This window comes from Cyprinodon tularosa, unplaced genomic scaffold (assembly GCF_016077235.1).
Source record: "Cyprinodon tularosa strain WSP-4 unplaced genomic scaffold, ASM1607723v1 ctg413, whole genome shotgun sequence".
NCBI classification, from domain to species: domain Eukaryota; kingdom Metazoa; phylum Chordata; class Actinopteri; order Cyprinodontiformes; family Cyprinodontidae; genus Cyprinodon; species Cyprinodon tularosa.
Genome location: NW_024039134.1, coordinates 270,039 through 294,811, shown reverse-complemented (window position 1 = coordinate 294,811; position 24,773 = coordinate 270,039). Strand labels below are relative to the sequence as shown.

The 24,773-nt window shown below is 36.4% G+C and overlaps 1 protein-coding gene across 1 annotated transcript in view; it reads left to right on the top strand.

Moving 5' to 3' along the window:
* LOC119792218 (disintegrin and metalloproteinase domain-containing protein 11-like) overlaps nt 1-23,611 on the top strand; it is a 45,044-nt gene extending 21,433 nt beyond the window's left edge. Inside the window, exons 5-27 of the mRNA XM_038298750.1 lie at nt 2,171-2,253; nt 2,349-2,406; nt 3,704-3,761; nt 4,237-4,364; nt 5,871-5,945; nt 6,049-6,120; nt 8,262-8,428; nt 8,538-8,622; nt 8,714-8,804; nt 10,591-10,639; nt 11,271-11,370; nt 11,814-11,885; nt 13,812-13,904; nt 14,075-14,155; nt 14,246-14,296; nt 14,383-14,446; nt 14,812-14,917; nt 15,002-15,121; nt 15,201-15,369; nt 16,109-16,220; nt 16,681-16,771; nt 18,860-18,877; nt 19,867-23,611. Of these exons, the coding sequence (XP_038154678.1) occupies nt 2,171-2,253; nt 2,349-2,406; nt 3,704-3,761; nt 4,237-4,364; nt 5,871-5,945; nt 6,049-6,120; nt 8,262-8,428; nt 8,538-8,622; nt 8,714-8,804; nt 10,591-10,639; nt 11,271-11,370; nt 11,814-11,885; nt 13,812-13,904; nt 14,075-14,155; nt 14,246-14,296; nt 14,383-14,446; nt 14,812-14,917; nt 15,002-15,121; nt 15,201-15,369; nt 16,109-16,220; nt 16,681-16,771; nt 18,860-18,877; nt 19,867-19,882 (1,959 nt within the window). The 3' untranslated portion in view covers nt 19,883-23,611. The remainder of the gene's footprint in view (nt 1-2,170; nt 2,254-2,348; nt 2,407-3,703; nt 3,762-4,236; nt 4,365-5,870; nt 5,946-6,048; nt 6,121-8,261; nt 8,429-8,537; nt 8,623-8,713; nt 8,805-10,590; nt 10,640-11,270; nt 11,371-11,813; nt 11,886-13,811; nt 13,905-14,074; nt 14,156-14,245; nt 14,297-14,382; nt 14,447-14,811; nt 14,918-15,001; nt 15,122-15,200; nt 15,370-16,108; nt 16,221-16,680; nt 16,772-18,859; nt 18,878-19,866) is intronic.
* The last annotated feature ends 1,162 nt before the right edge of the window (nt 23,612-24,773 follow it).

The window sequence follows — 24,773 nt, the reverse complement described above, 5'->3', positions numbered from 1 at the left end:
TAGCCAGCTGGAGATAGGCACCAGCATCCCTCGTGACCATGCTTGGGATAAGATTGATGGAAAATGGATGGATGTATCCTCACTTTAATTTCAGCACTTTATTTATAAAAAAAGAGCACAATGCTCTGGTATTATAATTTTACTTCAATTTATTTAGCAGTTCAAACCACTTTATGCTTTTTCAAAAGAATGCATGCTTCTATTTTATGACATGACATGCCTTTTTTGGATCTTGAGGGCCGGATAAATTGCCACTGGAGGGCCAGTGTAGGTACCAGAGCTGCAGATCCTGCGCATGCCAGTGCCATTGCACTATATGATTGGCTGAACGTCACCACATGACGTAAAACATTGTGGTTGCCCAGTCAACGATAATAATATAATGCAGCATCCGTGTGCCGAGTCGGGAGCATCTGTAGTGTTAGCGTGGCTAATGATCTATGAAGTTTTACCTTATTGATAACAAAACTTAAAAATTATGTTTATGTTAAACAAAGTAACTGCAAGACTATGATATAAATGGGGAGAGCTGGGGAGTGCTGTGGCTAGCTGTGCTCAATCAGTTAGCCATATTAACCTACACTACTTTTAATTTTGTGTCAAAATGAACAGCTGTTGATTTTCTACAAATATAATAACTGTTGTTTTGTTTGTCTAAAATCTCCATGAAAGTCGTTTTTGAAGATGTTCAATTCGTCCTCCCCTGCCCTCAGATCTTAATAAAAAGAATAAGAAGTACTGAATTTTCTTGTGTCACCTTGTTAAATGGCAGAGCTCAGTCTGTCTTAGAACACAGTTCTTGACTTCAAGACTGAGAATGATTGTTTTCTACTTTCGGGCTACTTTAGAAGGCCAATGAAGTTTAAAATAATAGCTTAAAAAAAACTGGTAATAATATGTTGATACTCCAGAAGAGATCTGATTCTTAAGAAACAGGTGAAATACAGTTTGTCCGAGTGGTGTTGCCATATGATGACATCATAAGAAGGGCCAGGGCCCCGAGGAGATCCCGGATGTGGCCCTCAAACATGCTTTAGGAGAACTGCCTTTATAAATTGCTGTCCTTAAGTGCCTTTCAATTTTGAACAAAACGAGGTAACTTGATTGGATTATTGTTGACATAGATTATATTTTAAAAAGAATACATCTGAGCTAGTTTGCTTAATGTGTTATTTTATGCCTAGTTTGACACACAGACATTTCCATTTTGTTTTAACCTACATCTGTGTCATATATGTAAAAAATATTAAGAATATTTAGATTATTACCCCTAATAAAAAAAAGATCTTAATTCTTATTCATTTTCATTTTTTTCTCACCTCTTACTTGATTTAGCTCCAACAAAGTTATCTCCATTGATGCGTTGGATGATAAATTTGACATGTGTCTTATGATCTAAACTATGATACATCTTGTCTTTATTCCTTACAAATTTTTACTCTTCTGGTTTCTGCTGATTACATGTCGCACTACGTGTGATTTCATGTAGAAAGACTAGCCAGAGTAAAACTTTAAAATACCTTAAAAAGTCTGGTGGAAGCTACCTAGCCTAGTAAGTCCTTATGATGAAACGGGTCTAGATGTAAACGTTTTTTTAGATAGTACTTTAAGAAAATTATATTTAGTTTGGTGGAAAATTGAGGGAACTAGATCTATGTTTCTTCAAAACAAAGATATGAAGATGTTATAAGTCCAGTCAGTGGCAGAATTACACATGCCGTAAACATAATCTGCACTGCAGAGTTTACGCCCTTGAAGATTTCTTATGCAATCCACCTCAATATCATCTTACACACTGTAACCTTGAAGTGGATTGTTATACACCTATCAGTCTAAGGCTTTCCTATACTCTGAATGGGCAAAGTCATACACTGACTGAGAGAATGTCTGCAAAGATATTACTCTGAACTTTTTGTAAAGGTTTTAGAAGATTTTTTTGTGAAATGCACATAAGTTGAACACTAATGTTGATCAGCAACTGATCTGTTTAAGCAAACATCAGATAACCCACCTGGCTGATGGAAAATACCTGCCCTGCAGGGGCCAGGTGATCAGTGGCAGCTCAAGGTTCTCAGACAGGCACTGGTTTCATTTTCGGAAACATGACATTAACACGTTACAGGATGGTGGAGGGTTAAGTGTCTCACTCTAATCTATTATTTGTTTTCAGGGCGGGGAGCATTGCTACTACCATGGGCGAGTGCGGGGGCTGCCTGGCTCCTGGGCTGCAGTGTCTACCTGCCATGGCCTGCAGTGAGTGGAACACTGGATCAGTTATTGTCACCTGAAAAACAAACTGGTTTATTAATTATTCTTGAAATAAATATGTTACTTTAAATTGTTCTCAGGGGGATGTTTTCTGATGGCAACTTCTCTTATGGGATTGAACCTGTTGGCAATGGAGAGGTGAGATGAGTGACGAACACTGGAGATTAAACTTGGAATCTGCATGAATAACTTTATGTTTTAGCACTTTGGGTTGTTACCAGAGCTGCCACCTCTTCATTCTGTCTTTCCGCCTCCTCTGGATGATTTCTCATCCGTCCAGACAGTGTTACTCTATCTCTCAGATTCTGAATGGAAAATATTGAGCTAATACACTCCACTTTCACCGAGATATATGCTTGCTTACATCTAAAGGAAACCAATTTCTCACAGATGCATAACTCAAATTGTATTTTAAGGCTCATTCAGATTTGATTATGAAATTCATGTCATTAAAAAAAAAGAAGACTGAAAGCTGAGTGTTCCAGAATGAAGCAGTCTGAGCTTTTTTCCCATTAAGACCCAAAGTAATCGAAATGTGGTTCAATTACATAGAGATGGATCAATAATCCCTCAGCTTGTCATAAAACTCCTTCACTCTCTGCCTCACTGCTTTGCTCTTAGTCTCTGCTAGGTAGTTTCATAAAGTATTTATCCACAGCTTAAGTCTACCACCGTGTCCAGCACTTGTTACAGCCATTATTATGACCACGTGGATGATTAATTTTGCATTAGAGCACTTTCCTCTCTCACTGTTGTGTGTCTGCAAAGCATAAAAATGTTTCCTTCACAATTCAAAGTCCGACTTTTTCATTTGTTGCTGTTGAGCTTCAATTAAACACTTTCATTAAATCCAGAGTGTGAATATGGTATGTTTTTTTTTTTATGTGTGGGCTTGTTTTTTAAACTAGAAAAGCTCACCAATGGGCGTTCTCCGCAAAGTTTGATTTTGCTCCTACTCCTTAATTTCAAGTCATTAGTGGAAGATTGCTAATATTAGCTACCTCACCATAACCACTGCAGTCTCTGTTTCACCAAAAGAGTTGATTTGAACAATCAGGGCCTCACCTGCAGGTAGTCTGATGGCCAAGGCCAGTTTATTTACACCCCAATAGCAAGATGACTCAAACTGCTTTACATAATAGGAAAATACACGTACATTTCTAAATAATAAAGAAAAAAGTATTACAAAATGATTAATAACAAAATTCAAAAAAGTTGCGCAAAAAACGTAACTAATAATGTTTAGATAGTCCAATCAAAACTAGTGTAAAACATAAGTTTATAATCTGCATTGAAAGCAACTGAGGGTTTTCAGCACTACTACAGTTTTCTGAGATTTTATTCCAGATTAGTGGAGCATTTTAGTCATTAGTGCCTTTTATTTTAAGTTAATAATTAAAATCTGATTTTTTAAAAAATGTATCTGTCTCACCAGAAAGACCACGTTGTGTATCGTATGCCCAATATTGATCTCTTCTCACCTCCTTGTCCAGGTAGGACCCATATTCTGACCTCTAGCCACCAGGATATCAGAAGTTTATGTTTTTTTGTAAATTGAATGCAAGTTACTCAGATTTAGAGTCTGAACTGATTGAATTGATGGTCATTCATGCCGGCTATCACTTTCTGTAGAAATATTTAGTTCTGTCCTTGTAATTGATATAAGATATTTAACTTTTCTGCAACTCATGTTTAAATTTCTTACACTTTTTATTTATTGATTTCCTTGTTATCGACTTGCTATCAGGTTGTCTGTCTGTCCTCCCTGCCCTTGCTGAATTCTGCTCCATAGCCTCCTTTACCTCATTAATATCCGTTCCTCTTTCTCACTACTCTCCCTTTTCCTGGTCCTTCCTCCATGCACTGCTGGATATTGATCTCTTCTGCATATCAGAGGACTAAAATACACAGTTACATCTATCCATGGACTGATGACTAGTCACTTTTCTGCTTGTGTGCATCTTGCAGGATGCTTCATGAACAGCACAGAGCCTGAGGGGCAAATAAAAGGAGATGTTGTGGTGAAGGATGGAGACATCAAGTCTGAAGAAGACAGAACTGTTTTCACCAGGATCCGGAGGCGCTCAAAAAGACAAGTTAGTCTTAACACATGCATGATTTGAACAGAAATATCAACCAAGCAGTTTCGTAGTTTTTTGTTCGCCTCTTTTGCCTTGGTGAATAATTGCTCCAAATCTATTCTGTGGTTAAGAATTTATATTTTTCATGTAGAAGTGTAGTAGGGTGACTAGATCTTAAAAACAATTGTGGGACAAATCGGATGATATGAAAGAGAGTCTGGGACAGGCCGGCCTTTTCCGCTGTGTGTTTACTTTGTGAATTGATTTGAGAAACAGTTGAGCAAAAGGAAAATACAGGACTGAGCTGTGTGTCCTTTAAGAACATACTGGCTGCAATTGGCATGGCAGGGAAATGACAGCGGTTAAATGCCCCGCTTACGCAGCGATGATCTAATTTTTTTGTTTCAGTTAGCACTGTTTTTATATTATTATTAGAAAATTAACACCATTTTGTCATTTAGACAGAATGGTCTTTAAAACTTGTACATTTAATTACTTCCTGCTTTAAGACGGGACAAAAGATAACAATGCAATAGACTGCAAACTCCTTAGAATGACATATTATTACTTCACTTCTTAGATTTAGAGTGAAGTAATGACTTTCATTTCAAAATAAATGTGTTATGAAAATTTATTTATTTATTAATTAATCATTTAGGATGATTTAATACCTATACCTAATATACATGTAGTACCTCCAGTTTACCTCCTCTAAGGGGAAAAACTTATCCTGACAATTGTTAATGAGAAGCCTAAACCTGAGGTAAGTGGATTTGATATGACTTCATTAAATCTCTGTTGGTATTGACTTCCTGCAGTTGGCACTTAAGTTTCCGAGATTTCGTTTGACCTCTGATGTGTGCTTCCACCATTAATCATAATGCTGGCCCCCTGTGCCTGCAGCTCCATATGCTTGGATTAGAAGAACTTACCTATACAGGGAGGTACATCTTTTCCTTTGCACCTGAAAGTGGAAACCAATTCAGTGTGATGGAGATTGAACAGTGCAAGCACAAAGCAATTTGTCAGATTTCACCAAAAATCATTGTTTCTACCTGCGTTCTGTACATTAAGATTGCAATTAAAATATTGTCATTTAGATTTTTTAACAGCAAAACTTTTTTTTTATGGATAGGTGTCATGTGCACTGGGTCTTTATGTTATCAATTGCTCAAAGAAAGTTTTGTTAGAATTTATTGTCCCAAAAACCAAACTGTGTCCAGGTTTCAACCAGCGAGTTGTTGGTTTGAAGTTAAGTTGACAGAGTTCCTCCTACTGGAAACATTTTGAATTTAATATAAGCATTCTAGACAAAAGTTTTGGAAACGTGCTGCAGTTTGAAACAGCTGGTTACTGTTCTCAAGGACACAAACTAAAGTTTCACCATCTTCAGCAGGTGTGAATCTGTGTTCATGCCGAGTGAGTAATGCTTACTCCTGCTGTGTTTGCTTAAAGTCTTTGCTGTGTGAAGGTTATTATTAGAACATCAACTCTCAGGACTCGTTTTTTTGTCTTTCACAGGTGAGGCGAGGCCAACGCACTGTTCAATCTGAGACCAAGTACATTGAGCTGATGATCGTCAATGACTATGAGCTGGTAGGTTCGCTTTGTCTCTTTCTCACCTCTTGAAAGTGATATTAAAAGTTGTTGGATGATGAAAGATGAAAAAAACAACAACAAAAGCTCTGTTTTCTGTTAGTTTGTGCAGCTCCGCAGATCAACCACGCAAGCAAAGATTTTTGCCAAATCCGTGGTGAACTTGGCAGATTTGGTGAGAAATTTCTCGAATTAAAATGCATGAACTGTACTTTAAAAATGGACTGGGCCAAAGTGCCTTAATAATTTCATTACTGTCATGTCCTTGTTTTTATCCAGTTCTTTTGAATCAGTTGTATATTTTGAAATTAGACATTTTTAGATGACATTGTAACAAGTTTTATTTATTTCAGATTTCTTCTCCGTTTGCAGTGGATCAGGAGTATATATTTAATTCCATAGTACTGAGAAGGTTTTAATTTTGAATTTTGTCCTATCCAATTATTTTTAAAAACTAAATCTTTCGTAGAAATATCAATAAGAGAGGCAAAACCTTTAATATTAGGACTAAAATTAGGTAGACATTGTTTATTTATTAGTAAATTATTAAATATTTATGTATTTACTTTAATAAGCATTTGTGATGGTTTGGTGCTTCTTCAGAATTCATTTTTTAGGATAGAGTCTTTTGCTCAAAAGCAACCCTCATTTTAAGGAGGCTAACAGTTTTATTGGTTTCCATGGAAACAGATAGCTGTCTGTCTTCTGCTGCTGCATTATGCTTTAAAGTTGCTGACATAAATGTCTCCCCTACCTTCAAGAAGGGAAAATAGAGTTTAGATTGGAGTTAAAAATCAGATTTGCAGCTTCTAATGCTGCAGATATGGTGAATAGAGTAGAATGGAACAGTCCTGTACTCTTTCACAGTTGGGGAATTTGGGTGTTTTTAATAGCAAGTTAAAGAAAAGTTTACCATTTTTAAAAATGATTGAAAATTGGTTTAGGTGTCAAGGAATCGCCTGTGGGGTGCTACACAGTTAGTAGCACTGTTCTGCTTTAGGAAGAAAGTTCTTGGTTTTGTTCCTCCACAGTACAAAGACATGAATGATTAGGTGATTTGTCTCTCTAAATTGCCTTAGTTTGCCTGTAATCATCTACGATTGTTTGTCTGGTGTGTCTCTGTGATGGACTGCCTGCCTCACTGTTACCCCACTGAAGAGTAATGAATAGATACCAGCCCATTCAGTAAGATAAGTGGGCATAGACAGTGATTAAGAGGACCTGTGCACATACAGCAGCTCTGCATAACTATTAACATACCTGCTTAAAATGTTTAAAAAGTCCTTGAAGCAAGTTTTTGTCATAAGCATTTGATAAATCCTAAATACCAAGAATCAGTATAATGGTTTGGTCCTAATCCAGTGATGTTTGTTACAGCTCTAGCATTAAACCTTAGCTACAGTATTACTTTTGAGAGGTGTGCACATATTTTCACATTGCCCTGATTTATAAATATTAGCACACCCCGTCCTTACTTTAGTGACATGCTCTCTAGTCTTTCCCTTTTTATCACAGAAACTATAGAAAATAAAGGGCATCTATGATGTAATATGTAGACACCAATGATCCATAATGATCCTGTCTTTTATTTAGCAGTCTCTTCAGATCACTGTTGAGCCAGGGTTTATTTCTGGTAAGAACTTCACAGTTTTGGTGGGGATAGTGTTATCTATCCAGAACTAAATGTAGTCAGTTATAAACTCAATCATTGCATTGATGTCCTCTTAATGTGGTCGACACAACGCATCCAAGTCTGGAGCCTCAAAACAAACTTGTAGTGCTTCTCCAGCTTCCTGTGGTTAAATTCTTGCGGTTCCCTTTAATGCAGGTTACCTCTTTTCATTGGGCTCATCTAATCAGAGAAAACAAGATTGTGATCCCATTTTCAAGATGACTTGAAATATTATCTTGCTTTAGATAATATTTGCATAAAACAAGTGCAAAGTTTTGTTTTCACTGGTGCAGCAGCTGACAAACTGTTTGATTATTGGCTGTGTAGCAGAGATTCAGGGGTGATTAAAATCATGCCTGTTATTGACAAAAATATATTTGCCTGTTGTGTCTGTAGATTAACAAAAACCGAAACATGCAGTGTAGACATGCAGCCATCTTTTGCAACACAATTCAAGGATCTAACTCTAATTTAAGGCAGTTTTTTTAAAGCACCCCTATGAATTACTGCTAATTAAATTAACAGATTTTTATAAAATGATCCCCCATTAATAAAAGTACATTTAAACCTTTTAGTTGCAGAGGCAACTGTGCCTGACCTGTTGCATAAATCTGCCTTGGTTTCCCTTTTTTCTGTGTTTCCAGATCTACAAGGAGCAGCTCAACACCCGCATTGTCCTGGTGGCCATGGAAACCTGGTCGTCTGAAAACAAGATCGCCATTGGTGATGATGCCTTGCTGACCCTGCGAGACTTCATGAAGTACAGGAAGGAGAGCATCAAGCAGCGCTATGATGCTGTACACCTCTTCTCGTAATTTCTTTTATTCTTGCTTTAGTTTTTTACTTACTGATCTCTTGTAGACCTCCTTCCAGTTTGTTGTCTTTGCTCTCATCCAAATAAATTTGCATTTGTGTTTCAGAGGGAGGACGTTCAGGAGCAGCCGCAGCGAGGCATCTTACATTGGGGGCATCTGCTCGCTGACAAGGGGTGGGGGCATCAATGAGGTGAGTTGGAGCATGAGCTGTAGCAGTACGTAGCTCCCATGATAACTTTTCCCAGTAATTCTTTAAATTGATTTAATTTGTGATTCCTCAGTTTGGCAGTGTGGGTCCAATGGCCATCACTCTGTGTCAGAGTCTTGGGCAGAACATCGGCATGCTTAGGAACAAAGATCAAACAGCCGCAGGTAACACATGATTGATGTTAACAAACTGACAGATTCAGAGACCATGTCAAATTACTAACTTACTTTAATCAGCTGTCTTTACTTTTCCTACTTAAACATGTTTATATGACCTTGTTGTTTTTATTATTTTTTCAACAGAAAGTAACATTTGGACATTTACAGTAACTGTTCATTGACACGTAACACTTTAAAATTAGACCGGGAAAAAGTTTGAAACCCACATAGCGTGTAATGTGAACCCTCTTTATGACTTAGACTAGGGCTGCTACTAGCAATTATTTGCAAATAAATTAATCCGTCCATTATTTTTTTTAAATAATTGATTAATAATTGATTAGCAAAAATTTCCTTAAAGAAGTTTTTTTTATGAAACTAAACCAGGTGAAACTAAAACTTTTCTAATTGAGGAGTTCTGGATAAAACTCCTCAAATTCTGACAGCTTAAAACATATTTTGCAATCTCTATTTTTCAGTTACCACTTGTCAGTTTGGTTGGATAAAAAAATATAAAATTCAGAATCTCAGCAAGCTGCTAGTTTCAGTTGTATTATTTGTATTTACAAGTATCACTTTCTGAGGAAGACTTATTATTGCAAGTGGCATCTGCTATAAACCTTTGCCTTCCAGTCCGATGGCTGTTGGTTCAACATTTGGTTTAAACTTTTGAAAGTTGCTATAATACTTATTTTGGCCAATGTGACCAATTTTTATTGGTTTGCCCTTTTTACCAATATAGATTGGGTAAAAACACAGCCAAATTAGATTGGCTGGTTTAACCAAAAGATTGGTTTGACACATAACTTCCGACATGATTAAAACCAAAAAACTGTGGAAAACTATTATTTTTGAATAGATATGACTGACACTTTTTATTTTGCTCATCATTGCCCAATTTGCACAATAACTTTCACTGTCGGCTTGAGCTTATTTCACTAAGATGACAGAAAATGTGTGTCTTTAAAGATTGTTCTCTTCTAAGACATTCTACACACACAAAAAATTACAAAATACTTTATTATACACACCATGAACAACTTCAAAAGAACTTAAAAACAGGAAAAACAATAGCAAAAAATCACATATTATTATACTAACTGTAATTATGTTCTCCGCCAGTAGGTGTGACATTTTCAAAGCTTCATGAACTGTTGGGATTGTTGAAGCAATTTGCCCAAAACGGTTCAATGCCTCATGAGGCTTCATTGCATCATCACTACTGCAGAGGAGAAATATATATAGTGAGACAGAACAATGAATGGAGTAATTAGCTAATTGGGAGGAGGTGTGGACAGAAGAGACTAGAAGAGAGCTAAGGGGAAAGGAGAGGAGCACTAGGGGGGAATAAAGAGTAACCAGGGAAATACAATAGGGCTAGGAAGACTAATATGACACAAAAGGGAAATGAAACTAATGAGTAAGAAACACAGACTGACCAAAGTCAAAGCAAAACTGAAAACCCAAAACTGAAAACCTGAACAGAACCAAAATGTCCAGAGAAGCAGCTATGATAAAAGTAGGCTTAATTATATATTATTAACTTTGGTTTTAACTTGACCAGTTAGAACATTTGCAATATGGGTTTTTCGTTAAAAACCTGCTCTTTTAAGTGGAATTTGAGTCTCAAAGATGCATTATTCTTGATGTAACATGATTTTAATCAGAAATGTCATAAAACTCCTTATATAGGATTGGTTAGAGACATTTTACTTTTACTGCTCCACTAGGTTAAGCTTTAGCTTTGTATTATGATGTCTTTTTAATCACAGCAATGTTTTGTTTATTCCAGGAGGCTGCAGGTGTCCAGATTGGTCGGGCTGCATCATGGAGGATACAGGGTATGACAGATTTGGGGGAATATAATAAACAATTTAACATGTAGATGTGTAAGAAACATTTACATTATGTCTTGCAAACATGTTCACGCCTCATTTTGTCATGCTATAAACACAAGCTTTACCTGATAGGCTAAATCAAAATAGAGTGGAACTGATTTGGAAAGAAGTTGTGATCTTCTTTGTGTTGGTTTTACAAACAAAGCATGATTGTGCTTCAGTCTTAACAGTTTTATTATTCTGTCGGGATGTTTGGCTTACGTTTAGCACCCTGGTCTTAAATCTTCCCAAATCTATATACGGTACCAGTTTTTCTTCTAGGATTGTTTCTGACTGAAAGCTGAAATTGAAACTGCAAGCTTCCTTTTCCCAAGCATAGAGGAAAAACCTCCCCGCAGCATGCTGCTGTCACCTCCATGTCTCACAGTAGAAATTGATGCTATGCTCTATTTTGTGTTGATCAATCAAGTAAAATTCCTTTTAATTCAATAAAATTTGTAATTGTCACACCATAAAACGTTCCTAATGAAAAAGGTATGAATACTTAAGCATTACTGAATTTTTTGTTTGATGCTTTACTTATGAATATTACCCAACAAAAGTTAACTGCCGTTATTATATCTACTTCCATCAGCTATTACCTGCCAAGGAAGTTCTCCCGCTGCAGTATAGATCAGTACCTACGCTTCCTCCAGCAAGGAGGGGGGAGCTGCCTGTTTAACAAGCCTACAAAGGTGAGAGGAAGCTGGCTCTTTTAGTTCTGCTTATGTGAATTAATCTGTGCATTATTTTTTGAATTAATTGATTAATAATCTGATAGCAAAGGGTTCCTTAAAGAAGATTTTTAAAGAATTAAATCAAGTGAAACAAAAAATTTTCCATGTGAGAATTTCTGGATAGAGCGTATTGACAGACAAAAAAGTTTGTTTTTTTTAAATCTTAATTCAAAATTTTTATATACTTTTTGAAAAATGTTTATAGAATTACTGCTCTAAGTGGGTTGCTCTGTCAGCTAAAGCCATGTTTTAGAGTCTCTATACTCCAGTTAAGGATTAACGATTACTAAAATAGTTGATGATTATTTCAATAATCGATTAATTATGATTAATCTGATTATTAGTTTCAGCCCTATCAGCTATCAATGTGGTGCAGTTTACTCATCTGTTATCTTTTGTAGCTTTTAGACCCGCCAGAGTGTGGCAACGGATATGTGGAGCTGGGAGAGCAATGTGACTGTGGATCACTGGTGGTAGGTATACTTTCATATCAGGTATAATTATATTTTTAATACTGCACCCTTATTGGTACCTCTGATAATAATGTGTCTTAAACCACGTGAAAATTATATGATCCTTTATTCTAGAAGCATAATTTCATGCTGAAAGAGAAGAAATGAAGAAAATAAATCTTTCTTTTTACAAACCCCTTGGTGCCATACTTCTTTACCCCTTGTAATTATTATTAAACAGATGCAAGAAAAATGTTTTGTACTGTAGTTTATACTACAGAATATTCACATGTGTGGCATCTTGGGGGGTTTCAGTAATAACAGATGGAAGTCAGCTATTCTCATAGAGTGTTTTTGCAAGAATACTAGAAAAAAAACCTTCTGCGGTCCTACCATCTCAAACATAAACATGGGAGTTTGCTAAACTCTTCTGGGATTTTAAATCCAATGGTCAGCTTTGGTGACATTAAAATGCAGATTGACTTTTTTAAACAGCAAACACTCCAGCTGGGTCTGATGTCAAATAAGGGATTAATATGTATGAAAAACACCTTAAGTTCAGTGGAAGACCTGTGATGCTCTGAGTCTTTTGTTCTTCCACACAGTCCAGGGATCTACAAGGATTTCAATTCAGATTTGTTTTGCGTGTTCATGCAGATTTCTACTTAAATATAAAACCTGCTTGCGAAAAAATAATGTCACACAGCAGCACACTGTCAATGAAGTTAATAACAGCCGGGATCTCTGTTGTTGAACAATGGGAGACAACGATCTTATGATCACATCACATCAGAGCAGAACTATTTATAATGTGTTTCTTTGGAGCAGCGTCTGCTGTGTTGTACAGGAATCTATGAAGGAATAGTCAGAGCCTTGATGATAACGTGAGAGTCGGATGGATTATAACATAACCGCTCAGACCGCAGACGCTTTATAACTATCAGATTTGATTTAGTAAAACATACAGAACTGGCATGATTAGGATTTTTTTTTTTAAGTGAAAAAAATCTGAATTTGGTCTTTTTACTTGCAGAAGGACTGTAGCTACTCTGAACTCTTTATCATATCAGAAAATGCATTTAAAACTCTTCTGGCCTCAACCAGGAAACTGAAAATATTTAAGCTTTTGATCATACAATAAATTATGGTTCAATAATCTATTGTGTGGCAAAACCAACCGTCCCAATAACATTTCAGCCTGCAGACCTAAATGCTGCTAAAAACTAATGAAATAGGGAGAAGATGAGAACAGAGCCACGACCCTGACTGAGACACTCACCTGTTGGCAAAGGTTGTATGTTGGTTGCTGTATGGTTGCCCCTTGCACACCTCCTTGTGGTCGGGTTAGGAACTAACCTTCTCTACAGCACAGGTTGATATTATAGGGAACAACTGGCTTGGTGAGGTCCTTGTTATTCCAAGGCAACAAATTAATTTTATTTTGTTCTCCTTTACAGGTAGGTTGCAAAGCTTTCGATTTTTAGCTATTTTTTACTTACATATAGTAGAAAATTTGTTAAAGAAATCTGTATGAGCATCTACGGAGCAAACTGACATGAAAAATATGTATTTTTAGGCTTTTCACACCAGGAGTGCCAATAAACATGCTGCAATTATATAAAAAAACTGGTTGGAAAGCTAAAGTATTATTTTTTTTAACATTTAGCACATAACTTGGTAATAACCCACAATTTAGTCTGCTGAGAAGCCTGAATGATGCAAACTAGGATTTTATTAAAATTGTCAGCTATTTTTATTTAAGTAGCTTTTTATACAGTGCCACTGCAGGATCTTAAAAAAAGCAATGTTATTGCTATTTCCATAAATAAAGAGGAGCAGGATTTCAAACAAAAAATCTTTTGTCACTTTGAAACATGACGCTTGGAGCTCTACCTGCTCTGTCTCTTTACACCTGGTATAAATGACTGTGCTCTCTCTGGCCTTTAGGACTGTACTCAAAGTGGAGCCAACTGCTGTAAGAAGTGCACTCTGACCCACAACGCCATGTGCAGCAATGGGCTCTGTTGCAGGGACTGCAAGGTGAGCCCTACCGACTTATTAAACATTTCCACTTCTGAGATTTTCTGCAGATGCCCAGGAAATGACGTGAAACTTTTCTGCATATAATAAATATTGCAACTGTTATTATATTCAGACTAATATTGTAAGTTCTGGTGAGGATTGTGATTTACTTTTTATCTGTCCTCCAGTATGAGCTCAGAGGAGTGACGTGCCGTGGTGCTGTGAATGACTGCGACATTCCTGAGACCTGCACAGGAGACTCCAGCCAGGTGAAGAACAACATCTACCAGGCTTCTTAGGAAGATATCCAGAAATGCATGTTTAGTTCAAGGCATATCTGATGGAGCTGTCTCTTTCAGTGTCCTCACAATGTCCACAAGCTGGACGGGTACACATGTGAAGCGGGCCAGGTGAAATAACATGTTTATATTTATCTTCTTGCCATCATCTAAGTGCTTTATCTCTCTTTTAATGTTGTGTCCAATCTTCCCGTCAGGGTCGCTGTTATGGTGGCCGCTGTAAGACTAGAGATGGCCAGTGCAGAAGTCTGTGGGGCTTCAGTAAGTTTTTGAAGCCACACTGCCTCCTAATGGTACTTTGGGGAACTTCAAATCTCCTTGATGAGAGAATTTTTTGAAAATAAAAACATTCATAACCCTTGAATCTCTTGACATTTTGCCATATTACAATGCTGTGGCGTGTGTTTAAACACTCCACAGTGTTATATGTACTGAGACTAAATTACACAGCTAATCTCACTGGGTTTGAATATCATGGCAAATGGGCTGGATGAAATTCCTACTTTGTTGGACTGTCACCTTAGATCTTAATAAAATACTTTAAGGTTGGTTTCTCTAAAGTGAGAAAGCCTGACTTTTGTAAGGAGCTGGATAATTTGTTTTTGATGACTTTAATCTTTCCTCAGACTCAGCTGACAGATTTTGTTATGAAAAGCTAAATTCGGAGGGAACAGAGAAAGGGAACTGTGGACCGAACCCCGGAGGGCAGGGATGGCTGCCGTGCAACAAACAGTAAGATCATCCTTACAAAACCTTCAGCATCATTTTTTTTTTTTTTTTTTATAAATCTCAGTGCTGTCTACTCCTGTCACGCAGAGATGTTCTGTGCGGGCTGCTGCTTTGCACCAATCTAACAGAAAGGCCCAGATTTGGTGAACTGCAGGGAAAGCTCACCAGTTTGACAATCCATCACCAAAGCAGATACCTGGACTGCAGGTGAGCCAGGAAAGGAAACGTTTCAAGGTCAAAAAGGATGCTTAATTTGGTCGATTTACTGAAACTGTTTGAGTTCCAGTGGGGGTCATGCAGTGCTGGATGATGGTCTGGATCTAGGCTACGTGGAGGACGGGACGCCGTGCGGGCCAAACATGATGTGTTTGGAGCGCCGATGCCTTCCTGTCCCCACCTTCAACCTCAGCTCCTGCCCAAGCTCCCCAACCTCACACATCTGCTCCAACCATGGGGTGAGTCCACCCTCCTAATCCCCAGAACAAAAACCCTGCCCCGCTCGACTTTTCATGGCTAAATCTAATCATCACAGAGATTAACTACCATGGAACTTCAGTCCGAATTCCCAAAAAGCTCCTCTGGTTATGATTGTTCCTAGGTCACCAGTTAGACTTTACCAAAACCAACCAAAGCACACAGCTTGTCTGTTGTCTGGCAGTGACGGTTCTGACCGCATTCTCTAGAAGGGGGGGGTCACATGTTTTCATGGGGGCAAAGAAGTGTAGGGAAATTTCCACTTCATTTAGTTCATTTAAAGTTTTTTGTTATACTTGGAAATTTGTATTTTTGATTTAAAAAATGTAGTTTCATTTCCCTTGAATAAAAAAAAGCAACGAAAAATATTAGTTGCTAAATAAGTTATTCACTGGAATGTTGTTTCTTTGGTCAATATACATTAAAATTCAGGAATATTACAGAAATTATAATTGAAGTAAAATGGATAAGGCATAGTCTTTTTCCACATGGTTAAAAATAACATTTAACAGATCAAAACTGTGATTCTGTCTCTATGCAACTGATTCTATCACCATAATTTTTAAGTAAAAAAAAAAAATTGTTCAGAAAAAAATCCAAGGGACCTAAAAAGTCATCATCTACCTATGATCATTAAATTTTTTTTTATTTTTTTGTATTATGTTTTAAGTAGAGGATTAAAACTGAGAAACCTGCTGATTTCCTCCTGTTTCCTTTTAGACCTGCAGTAATGAGGTGAAGTGTATCTGTGATCCTGAATACACCGGAAAGGACTGCAGCGTGTTCGACCCGAGTCCCTCTCCAACCCCAGCAGAGGACCTAGAAAAAAGAGGTAACCACACAGATCCTCCTACAGGATATTAGCAAACCTCTGCCAAGGCAAGTCCACTGTTTATTTTAGAAGTTCATAGTTTGACTCAAATTGTAAAGCAAAACAAGACAGTTCAGTGTGAAAAGGACTGAATAAATTAAAAACCAAAAGCTGTGCTTGATTACAGCAGTTCAAGCAGTTAGTGGAGAGGGTGTGACATTCCCTGACAAACAGAGTTCCCACAGTGCCTACTGTATGAAGCAGGTCCTGGAAAAAATAAATTGCCGAATCTTAATTTCAGCTCCTTTCACTATCGGCTGCAGGGCCCTTTTAATGGTCATAATGTAGCTGGACCAACAAAGTGAGATTTAGTTAAACACATTTAAAAAGAGAACAATTAAAGTGTTTTTCTTTTTAGGTTATAAAACTTATAATTCTCAGTCTATTTTCTGAGTCTCACTCGTTGAATTCGCTCCCACAGGGCCGAGTGGAACCAATATCATAATAGGTTCAGTTGCCGGTGCAATTCTGATAGCTGCAATAATCCTGGGGGGAACTGGCTGGGGATTCAAGTAAGAGCTCTGGCATGCCTCTGTGCATGTCTCTGCCCCTCCATGTGTGTTGTGCTCCTTCAAGCATGCTGCTGCCTGACACGCCTTCTATCTACTGTCTGCTCCAACCTGACTGAGACCATAAGGGCTTTTAAAAGCAGCTGTATCCACAGTATGAGTTTGTAAATCTACATGTTTGTTCAGTTACATGACTTATTAATCTTTTTTATTATTATTGTATGAATAATATTTAGAGGCTTGTTAGGCTTTGCGTGGCTGATGACAAACACTACATTACATTGTACATTACAATGTCACCAAGTGACCATCAATGCATTAACAAATGCATATTCAAAACAAAATGGAAGTAATCATATTTTAGACCAAAGGAAGAGTATTCAAAAGTTAACACACAGCTTCAGTTAATTAACCACTAACCAAAGTAGTAATGGATGCATACCTGAACCTTCAAAAACACATAAAGGCAGTAACAAAGTCTTCTATCAGATAAAGAACGTCTCCAGGATTAAGGGACAAATGCCTCAACAGGACCTTCAAAAACCTAGTCATGCGTTGTTCTTTAGTGGACTTGATTTAGGTTTGCCTAAAAGTAAATCAGACAGCTGCAGTTGACTCAGAATATTGCAGCCTCACTAGGAGGATGTATAGCACATCTTCCCAGCGATCTCTGATCATTTAAAATCCTTCAGTTAATCACCAAAATACTTGTCAGTGAATCTAATTCCCAGATCTTCTGGCTAAAATCTACTCTATGTACCAACAATTAGAACTAAGCAGCTTTTAGTTCTTATGCTCCACTAATCTGGAATAATAAATAATAAATAAACTCCCAGACAACTGTTAAACTTAAGTTGAGTTTAACATTGTAATTTTTATGGTGGTCTTTGACCTAAACATTAAATTTGTAGTCCCAACTTTCTTCCTTTTAATATTTTTTTTTATTATCTAGCAATGCACCTTTATCTGTGTTTCCATATTCCTAATATGCACAGCACTTTGAATCGTCTTGCTACTGAAATGTGATATATAGATAAACCGGCCTTGCCTTGTAGGAATAAATGTGGTGCAAAGTTTTTTTATTAACAGATTTCTTAACGTGGAGATTGTTTTCCTTTTGAATGTTTCTTTATTAATAATAGATTAAGGAAGAAAAAGGGCAAAATCTTTGGATTTCAGAATTTATCTTTTCGTTTTCAAATAACTAAAGTTTGACCAGCTTTTTTTTTTCTAAAATGGCTAATAGCATTACTTGCCGTATATTCAATAAAATTTTTATTTTTTTAAATTAATTTTAGTGCTTTAAGGTTCTCACTTTTCCACCCGTCATTCCCACAATCCTCTCTTTCCCAAGTTTTTTATCCTACTGAAGCGAGGAATTAGGATGAGACGATGGTCTGTTTAATGCTCAGAAGAATGTTTCTGATGATTATTTTAATCATTTGAGTTTACCTAGGAAGAAAATAGTTCCAGGGTCAGCTATTTTAAAATATGGTGCTGCTAAAGATGGTATTTGTGGCATGGACACAGTTTTTAATGTTTTTTTTTTTTTTTATAGAAGTTTAGATATCTTTATTTAAGGAAATGTGCTTTGCAAAAAAAAAAGTTTTTCAACCTGAAATCTTTAACAAAAATCTATGCACCACGTTCCACCTTGGAGAGCTGCTGCTCCTATTCTAAAGCAGGACCATTAGATGTGTGAGTCTGTAGTAAACGAACTTCTAACAACAAATCAGCAGGATTTAGTTGGATTTAGAACCATGTTTACATGGTCTTTGTTTCTTCTGTTGGTTTTCTTTCTGCTTTGTTTACAATCTGCTTCTTGTTATCCTCGCAGCAGCTTTGCATTGGCATGTCTGCACTATCATTTATAATCTTCCATCATCATCTCAGAAATGCTCTGATAAACACACCCATGGTGGCAGAGTTTAGTCTGCGATGCTGAATGACAGGACCTGCTTCCGACTCCTCTTTCTGCTCTTGAAACTTTTAAACCAGCAGATTTTTTTCTAGTGTGGTTTATGCGTAAGTTGATGATCTCACTGGAGTTTTTTTCTGCTTTGTCTCTCCCCTTCATCTCTATCGATCCAGGAACATCAGGAAAGGACGGTACGAATCAGGCATTTAATCCTAATCCCAGTCCTAGAGCATCGCTGGCCTTACTTTCCTGTTCAGTATTAGTTTAATTCTTTATTATCATTTACAAAATATCCTTATCTCTAAAGAGACTTGTGGTTTATCTTCCTTTGCACCACTTTTTCCATTAATAAAACACTTTGTCTATATTGTCTTCTATTTATATATAATAAAGCTATTACGGTTTGGATCCAGCAGCTAAAAAAAAGCTAAGAAATAATTCATTTGTTCAATGTTTAATTTATTTTTAGTCAGAAACTTGTTTTTAAGTCATAGTTTAATCCTCTGCTTTGTCTGTGACATTATTTTGTGGTTGGTTTTTTTATGCTTTACTTTTGCTGTGTTTATATAAAATGTCCTGGATTTTTCCCCCCTCAAGTCCATCATACTGTATGCTTTTTAAACCCCACTCTTTATTTTGTTCTCTCCCTTGTGTATAAATTGCTTCAAAAAGTTTTGATTTATGGTTTCCACATGCTGAAGTTCTTTTTATACATACATAAAAATCAACTTTTAGCAACTGTACTAAAAACTTACAAAATTTCTGCCATTTTGATTTGGAAATCGCTTTTGAGTTTTCACAGGCAAAAAATGCTTCAAGCTTCAAAACTGCCTTTGAAAAATAAAAAATATTGTTGTGTTGCGGGAACTAGAGTTAATATTAGATTTAAATTAAATGCAATAGAAAAATGTTGGATTTTTTTGGCAGGTATTTTTTTCATATGCTCATTTTCTAGGATCAAAAGACAAGTGTCTTATTTTTTGGGTTCTATGGGTTTATAGATTGAAACCAAACATGAGGAAAAGTATGTTGTCAGGTTTATTTCAAAAGTTCTTATTTTAAACCTGTTCCTCTCACCATAATAAGTATCAGTATCATGGTTTTACACAGTTATCTATATGTTTTAATCTTTTTATCTGCCTTTCTATTCTGTCTCCTCTTTTCCTGCTATCATGTCCAGATCTTCAGGAGTCTGAATTGTGTTTCCTGTCTTCCTTCTATCCTGTCCCCTTTGAGGGAAGAGAACAGAGCCGTCTTCTTCTTCCTCAGCCATCGGGTCTTTTTATTTATTTTTTTTCCTATCTCCTGCTCCGACCGTTGATTCTAACTCCAGCTGAGTTTAGTCTGCCTGGAGAAAAAACATCTGAATGATGGGGAAGTCAGGAGGAAGAAGGATCTTCCCAATGTTCTTGCCGGCAGTCGTTGGATTTGTATGGGAGCTGATTTCTACGTTACAGTTGACCGCATCGCTTCCTGTTTTCTTCTTATTTAACCTCATGGTTCTGGACACAGACTGTAGATCCGACTCTTATGTTTCCCCCCTTTAAGTAATTAAAACAAACCTCTGAGTTCCTGGAGCAGCCTTCTCCTCTCTATGATGGGACTTTACCTGCAATACAGGTGGTTCAAATATCATTTATTGTAATTGAAAGTTGGCATTTTGTCCACTCAGACATGCCATAGATTAGAACTGTACATTCCACAATAATAGCCATAATTTCTGCTCTTATGCTGCCTTGATATGATATATGTGCTACAGGACCTTTTAAAGGAAGCTAGTTCTTAAAGACATCGGAACAGCCTGACGGAAAATTGCACATGTCTGCACTGAATGTATTCTCCCTGCTGTAAAATATATAATCCATATCCAAACTTATATATTTACATATGTACATATATTCAGACATAGGAAAAGGTTTAGGAGCTTCTTAGTTTGGGGGATTTTTTATTTGTTTATAACTGACTGAGCTCTCAAAGTAGCACTTTCCTTTTACTATATCATTTCTTATGAAAGCTGTAAAAAGGGAGTGATAACATGTTTATTGGAGTAACAGAAAATATGAATTATTACAGAATTAGACCGAGTTAGAATTAGCGTCCTCTTCTAAATATAGCCTCTAGATCCCTCCTGTTAGCCTTTGTGGAGTTTCTAGATCAGAGGTCTTCATTACCCTATCCCCAACCCTCCATATTTAACTTTCTGATTTTTGTAAAAGAAATTATCTCAGTGGTCGACCTCCATCTTTGTGTCGCTATTAGTCACAGCCAAAGCCCAAGTAATTATCTGTTACAAACATTTAAATCAGTAAATTTGCAAATGTCCACATCTTTGCACACTTTTTTCAACTTTAGTGCACTTCTTACATCAAAATCAAATATTTACATACCCCCTTTAATCTCAGCCTACTGTCAGAAAAACAAGCCACTAGTGTCCGTACTCAAAAAAATAAAAATAAATAAAAAGGATTTGCTAATAATCTTTATTTGGTAACTATCCCAGTACTTGGATGTTCCTCAGAATGGTAAATATGCTGCTGTTTCTTTTTACATTAAAGTACAGGGAATTATTGTGAAGGCTTCGCAAACTTTTTCTTATGACGTTACATATGCATACAGAAATGCTAAACATGGGTGCTGTTGTAAATAGCTTAGAGTCTAAATTAGACAGCAGTGACTTACTGCCACTGTGAACGGAAGCACAAGTCTTTTACAGAGACTCTTCTTCCTGCCTCCAACAGAGGAAATAGTCAGAAAGGGTCTAAATAAAACAGTTGACGACTGTCATGTTACATATATGCCTCAGAGAGATTTAAACACAACGGCAGGGTGTGTAACTGACACATCAGGTCAGGAATCTCCTGCTGGGACTTGGAAACTCCTGTATACAGTTTTTACATTTTGTCCTTTTTAAACCGCAAACCTGATTTTATGCGAAAGATCAACACAAAGTGATCATTTGATGCTGAAGTGGGGTTTTGGGTTACATCTCTTCCAACTTTGAAGTTGGCTCACTTTTCTTTGGCAAAGTTTCATTTCAATCAGGTTCTGTCACCTGCCTTGACTCATGTAAACTTAAGCGTCCTCTCATTCTTAATCTACAGAGCTCAATACGTCATTGGTTCCCCTGTGCAGCTATGGAAGCTTAACCCTTCAGGAAACGCTGTCATATGGTCTAGGAGAGGGTTTATGGGAAGTTTCGGACATTTTTTTGGAGGTCACACGCTGATGTTTGATGAGAAGGCCTGCCTCTCAGCCTCCGCTCTAATTCATCCCAAAGGTGTTTTGTTTGGTTATCGTCAGGACAGGAATCCATGCAGCACAGTCAGGCTGATGCCAATTTTTTTACACACATTAATTTAATGACCTTGCTGCACATGCATTTTTCCTATTGGAAGAGGAAGTGATCATGTTCAAACTGCTCCCACAAAATTCAATGATGCAGAAGCACAATTACTAAATCACTGCAAAAACTATCTAGAAATAAGTGCAAGTTGCTTAAAATAAGTGCATTTACCCTTAAATTTAAGAAGGTAAATAAGACAATCTTCTAACGGAATGAGTCGTTTTACTCTTGGATAAGATCATTAGATTGTACACTTTTTTGCACTTGAAATAATGAAATGCAATATCTTTTTTATTTAAAATGTAAATTGTCTTATTCCATCAGCAAAGTGCTTCACTTACCTGCTTAATTCAAGAAAAAAATATTTATATTTTAAGAAAAATGTACTTACTTGGATTACATTTTTTTTTTTTTTTTTTTTTAGTGCTCCAGAGAACACACCTCCACTGCTCTAGCGTTCAGTAGTGGCACACTTTATGGCCCTTTAAATTGCATTTAGTGATGTATGGTTTGGATGTAGCTGGTGGGTTATCAAAACTTTTCCCAAGAAGCTTTATGTGCAAAGTTCTTGAGCCAATCTGAAGAATACATGAAATTTTGAGGTCTTTGCAAACATTTGTGTCTTCTGTCCACCTCGTGTCTATACATGGCAATCGCTTCCACTTGAAGATACCACTGACAGTTGACAAACATGACTAGATTTCCATCACAGTACCTCTTTGGAATTCACCAAGCTAAAAATTACTAGACCTTTGCCAAAGGTTTGTAGAAAGAGTCTGCATGCCATGGAAATATTTTTAACAACTAAATTATATTATTTAAATAGTTAAAGAATACTTTTGGCAATATAATTTAAGTCTTCCCACAGATCCTCTATTGGAACTTTTGTTCGGCTCTACCGCATGAATATGTCTAAATCTAAACGGTATCCATCAATCCACAGATAGGTTATACCTGCAGGGTCACTTTTTAAAATGTATAAATAATATTAGAAAACTGTGCCACTTCACGATTACTTCACTTTATGTTGATCTGATATATAAACTGATAAAATGCATTGAAGTTTGTGGTTTAAATCTGACCAAATGTAAACAACTTGTGCAAGGCACAGTAAATTTATGCAGCTGTGCAACCAAACTGCGAAAAGCATATAAAATATAAAGTTAAGTGATACAAAAGTTTCACATAAGCAATACATTTAGTTTAGATCATAATATCTAAACTGTTACTATGTAGAAAACCAGTAAAATTAGCTAAGCTGTTTTTCTGTGACATCACTTCCTTCTGAGCTGTGGAGTGTGTCACATCTGGCTCCTCCGGTTATCCCTCATCAGGTGTTGTCTTCTAACAGGTTTCAGCAGGGCAGCGGCATAGATCCCCAGAAGAACGATCAAACTACACTGCCAGCATCCTACAGTGGCATTAAAGGAGTATCTTCTGATTTAAAGGCAGGATGATGACTGAGGAAAAGATGAGGTTATGATTTGTTTCCTGAGTATGGATGTGGATGTTGGCATCATTTTCTCCTGACTTTCGATGCAAACACATAATTAACTATATTAAAGAATACCTGAATACCTGATTTTGATGGTGTATTTGGTGTTTGTCTAACCGGAAAATGTCTCATTACTCTTATATTTTACTAATTAGATATCCTATAAAACAAAACACATTTCACTAGTTTTAGCTGAGCAACTATTGGTGGCTTTGTTTTAATGAGGATTATCTGAGTTTAAAGTCTTGGACAACTTCGACATGATACTGTTTTGAAAAAGAATTCATTTGTTTTACTAATGGAAGAAAAAAAATGTAGAGAGATTAAAATCTTCATCAAAATGGGAAATGTATTATTTTATCCTTTCAGTTAGTTAGAATAATGTAATAAATTCCTTTATAGGAAAACATTTAAATACAGAAAGATGAATCAAAGAGCGGAATAGCACAAACTGAAATGCCTTATTTACAGAACCCATTTTTTTTAAGAACCACAATACTGTCCTCATTTAGCAAAAAGTAGGGAATTTGGGTCATAACAACAACAACAAAAAAAGTGGCTCTCAAAGTATTTCCATTTTGAACTGACTGGTTAATTTGTTTTAAATAAAATTTTATTGATTAAATTCATTCAAAATTTCAAATTATATTAAAGCTTTATTTGTGACGTTACATCATTCCATAAAAACAGATAGGGAAAGAATATTTAAAAATAACCCTCTGATAACCTTGTTGCAATAATGTTGGTAAAAATTTTGTTTAAGGGACGTTTTCTGGCCTTTATGTCTCCTTTGAGTTGATTAAAGTTGATTTTCTCATGACAGTATTTACTTACTGTAACATTGTAGATGTTTTCCAATCAATAAGTTCATTTATATAGCAGGTGTGAATTAATAAAAGACTGAATCCTCAGGTTAAACCAAACTATATTTAAAGACCTATTACCTTTTTTTTTTATTTTACTTTTTGGTTCTTCCTGACAAAAAAAAAAAAAAACAATATTCTTACTAAAGTCGCTTTGGTTTAACCATCCATACTTTGTCATAATTTTCTGCTGTCTTTTACTTTGTGGTTGGGGAAAGAAAATACTAAGTAATTTTTGTTTCAAATTATATTTAAAATATATTGCATTTTCTTCAAAGCTCTTCTTGCATTAATTTCTAACCTAATTTTTCCTCCAAACATGTCTTTAATATGCAGAAAACTAGAATAACCCATTTCAGTCTGGATCTACAGACAAAGAAGCAACA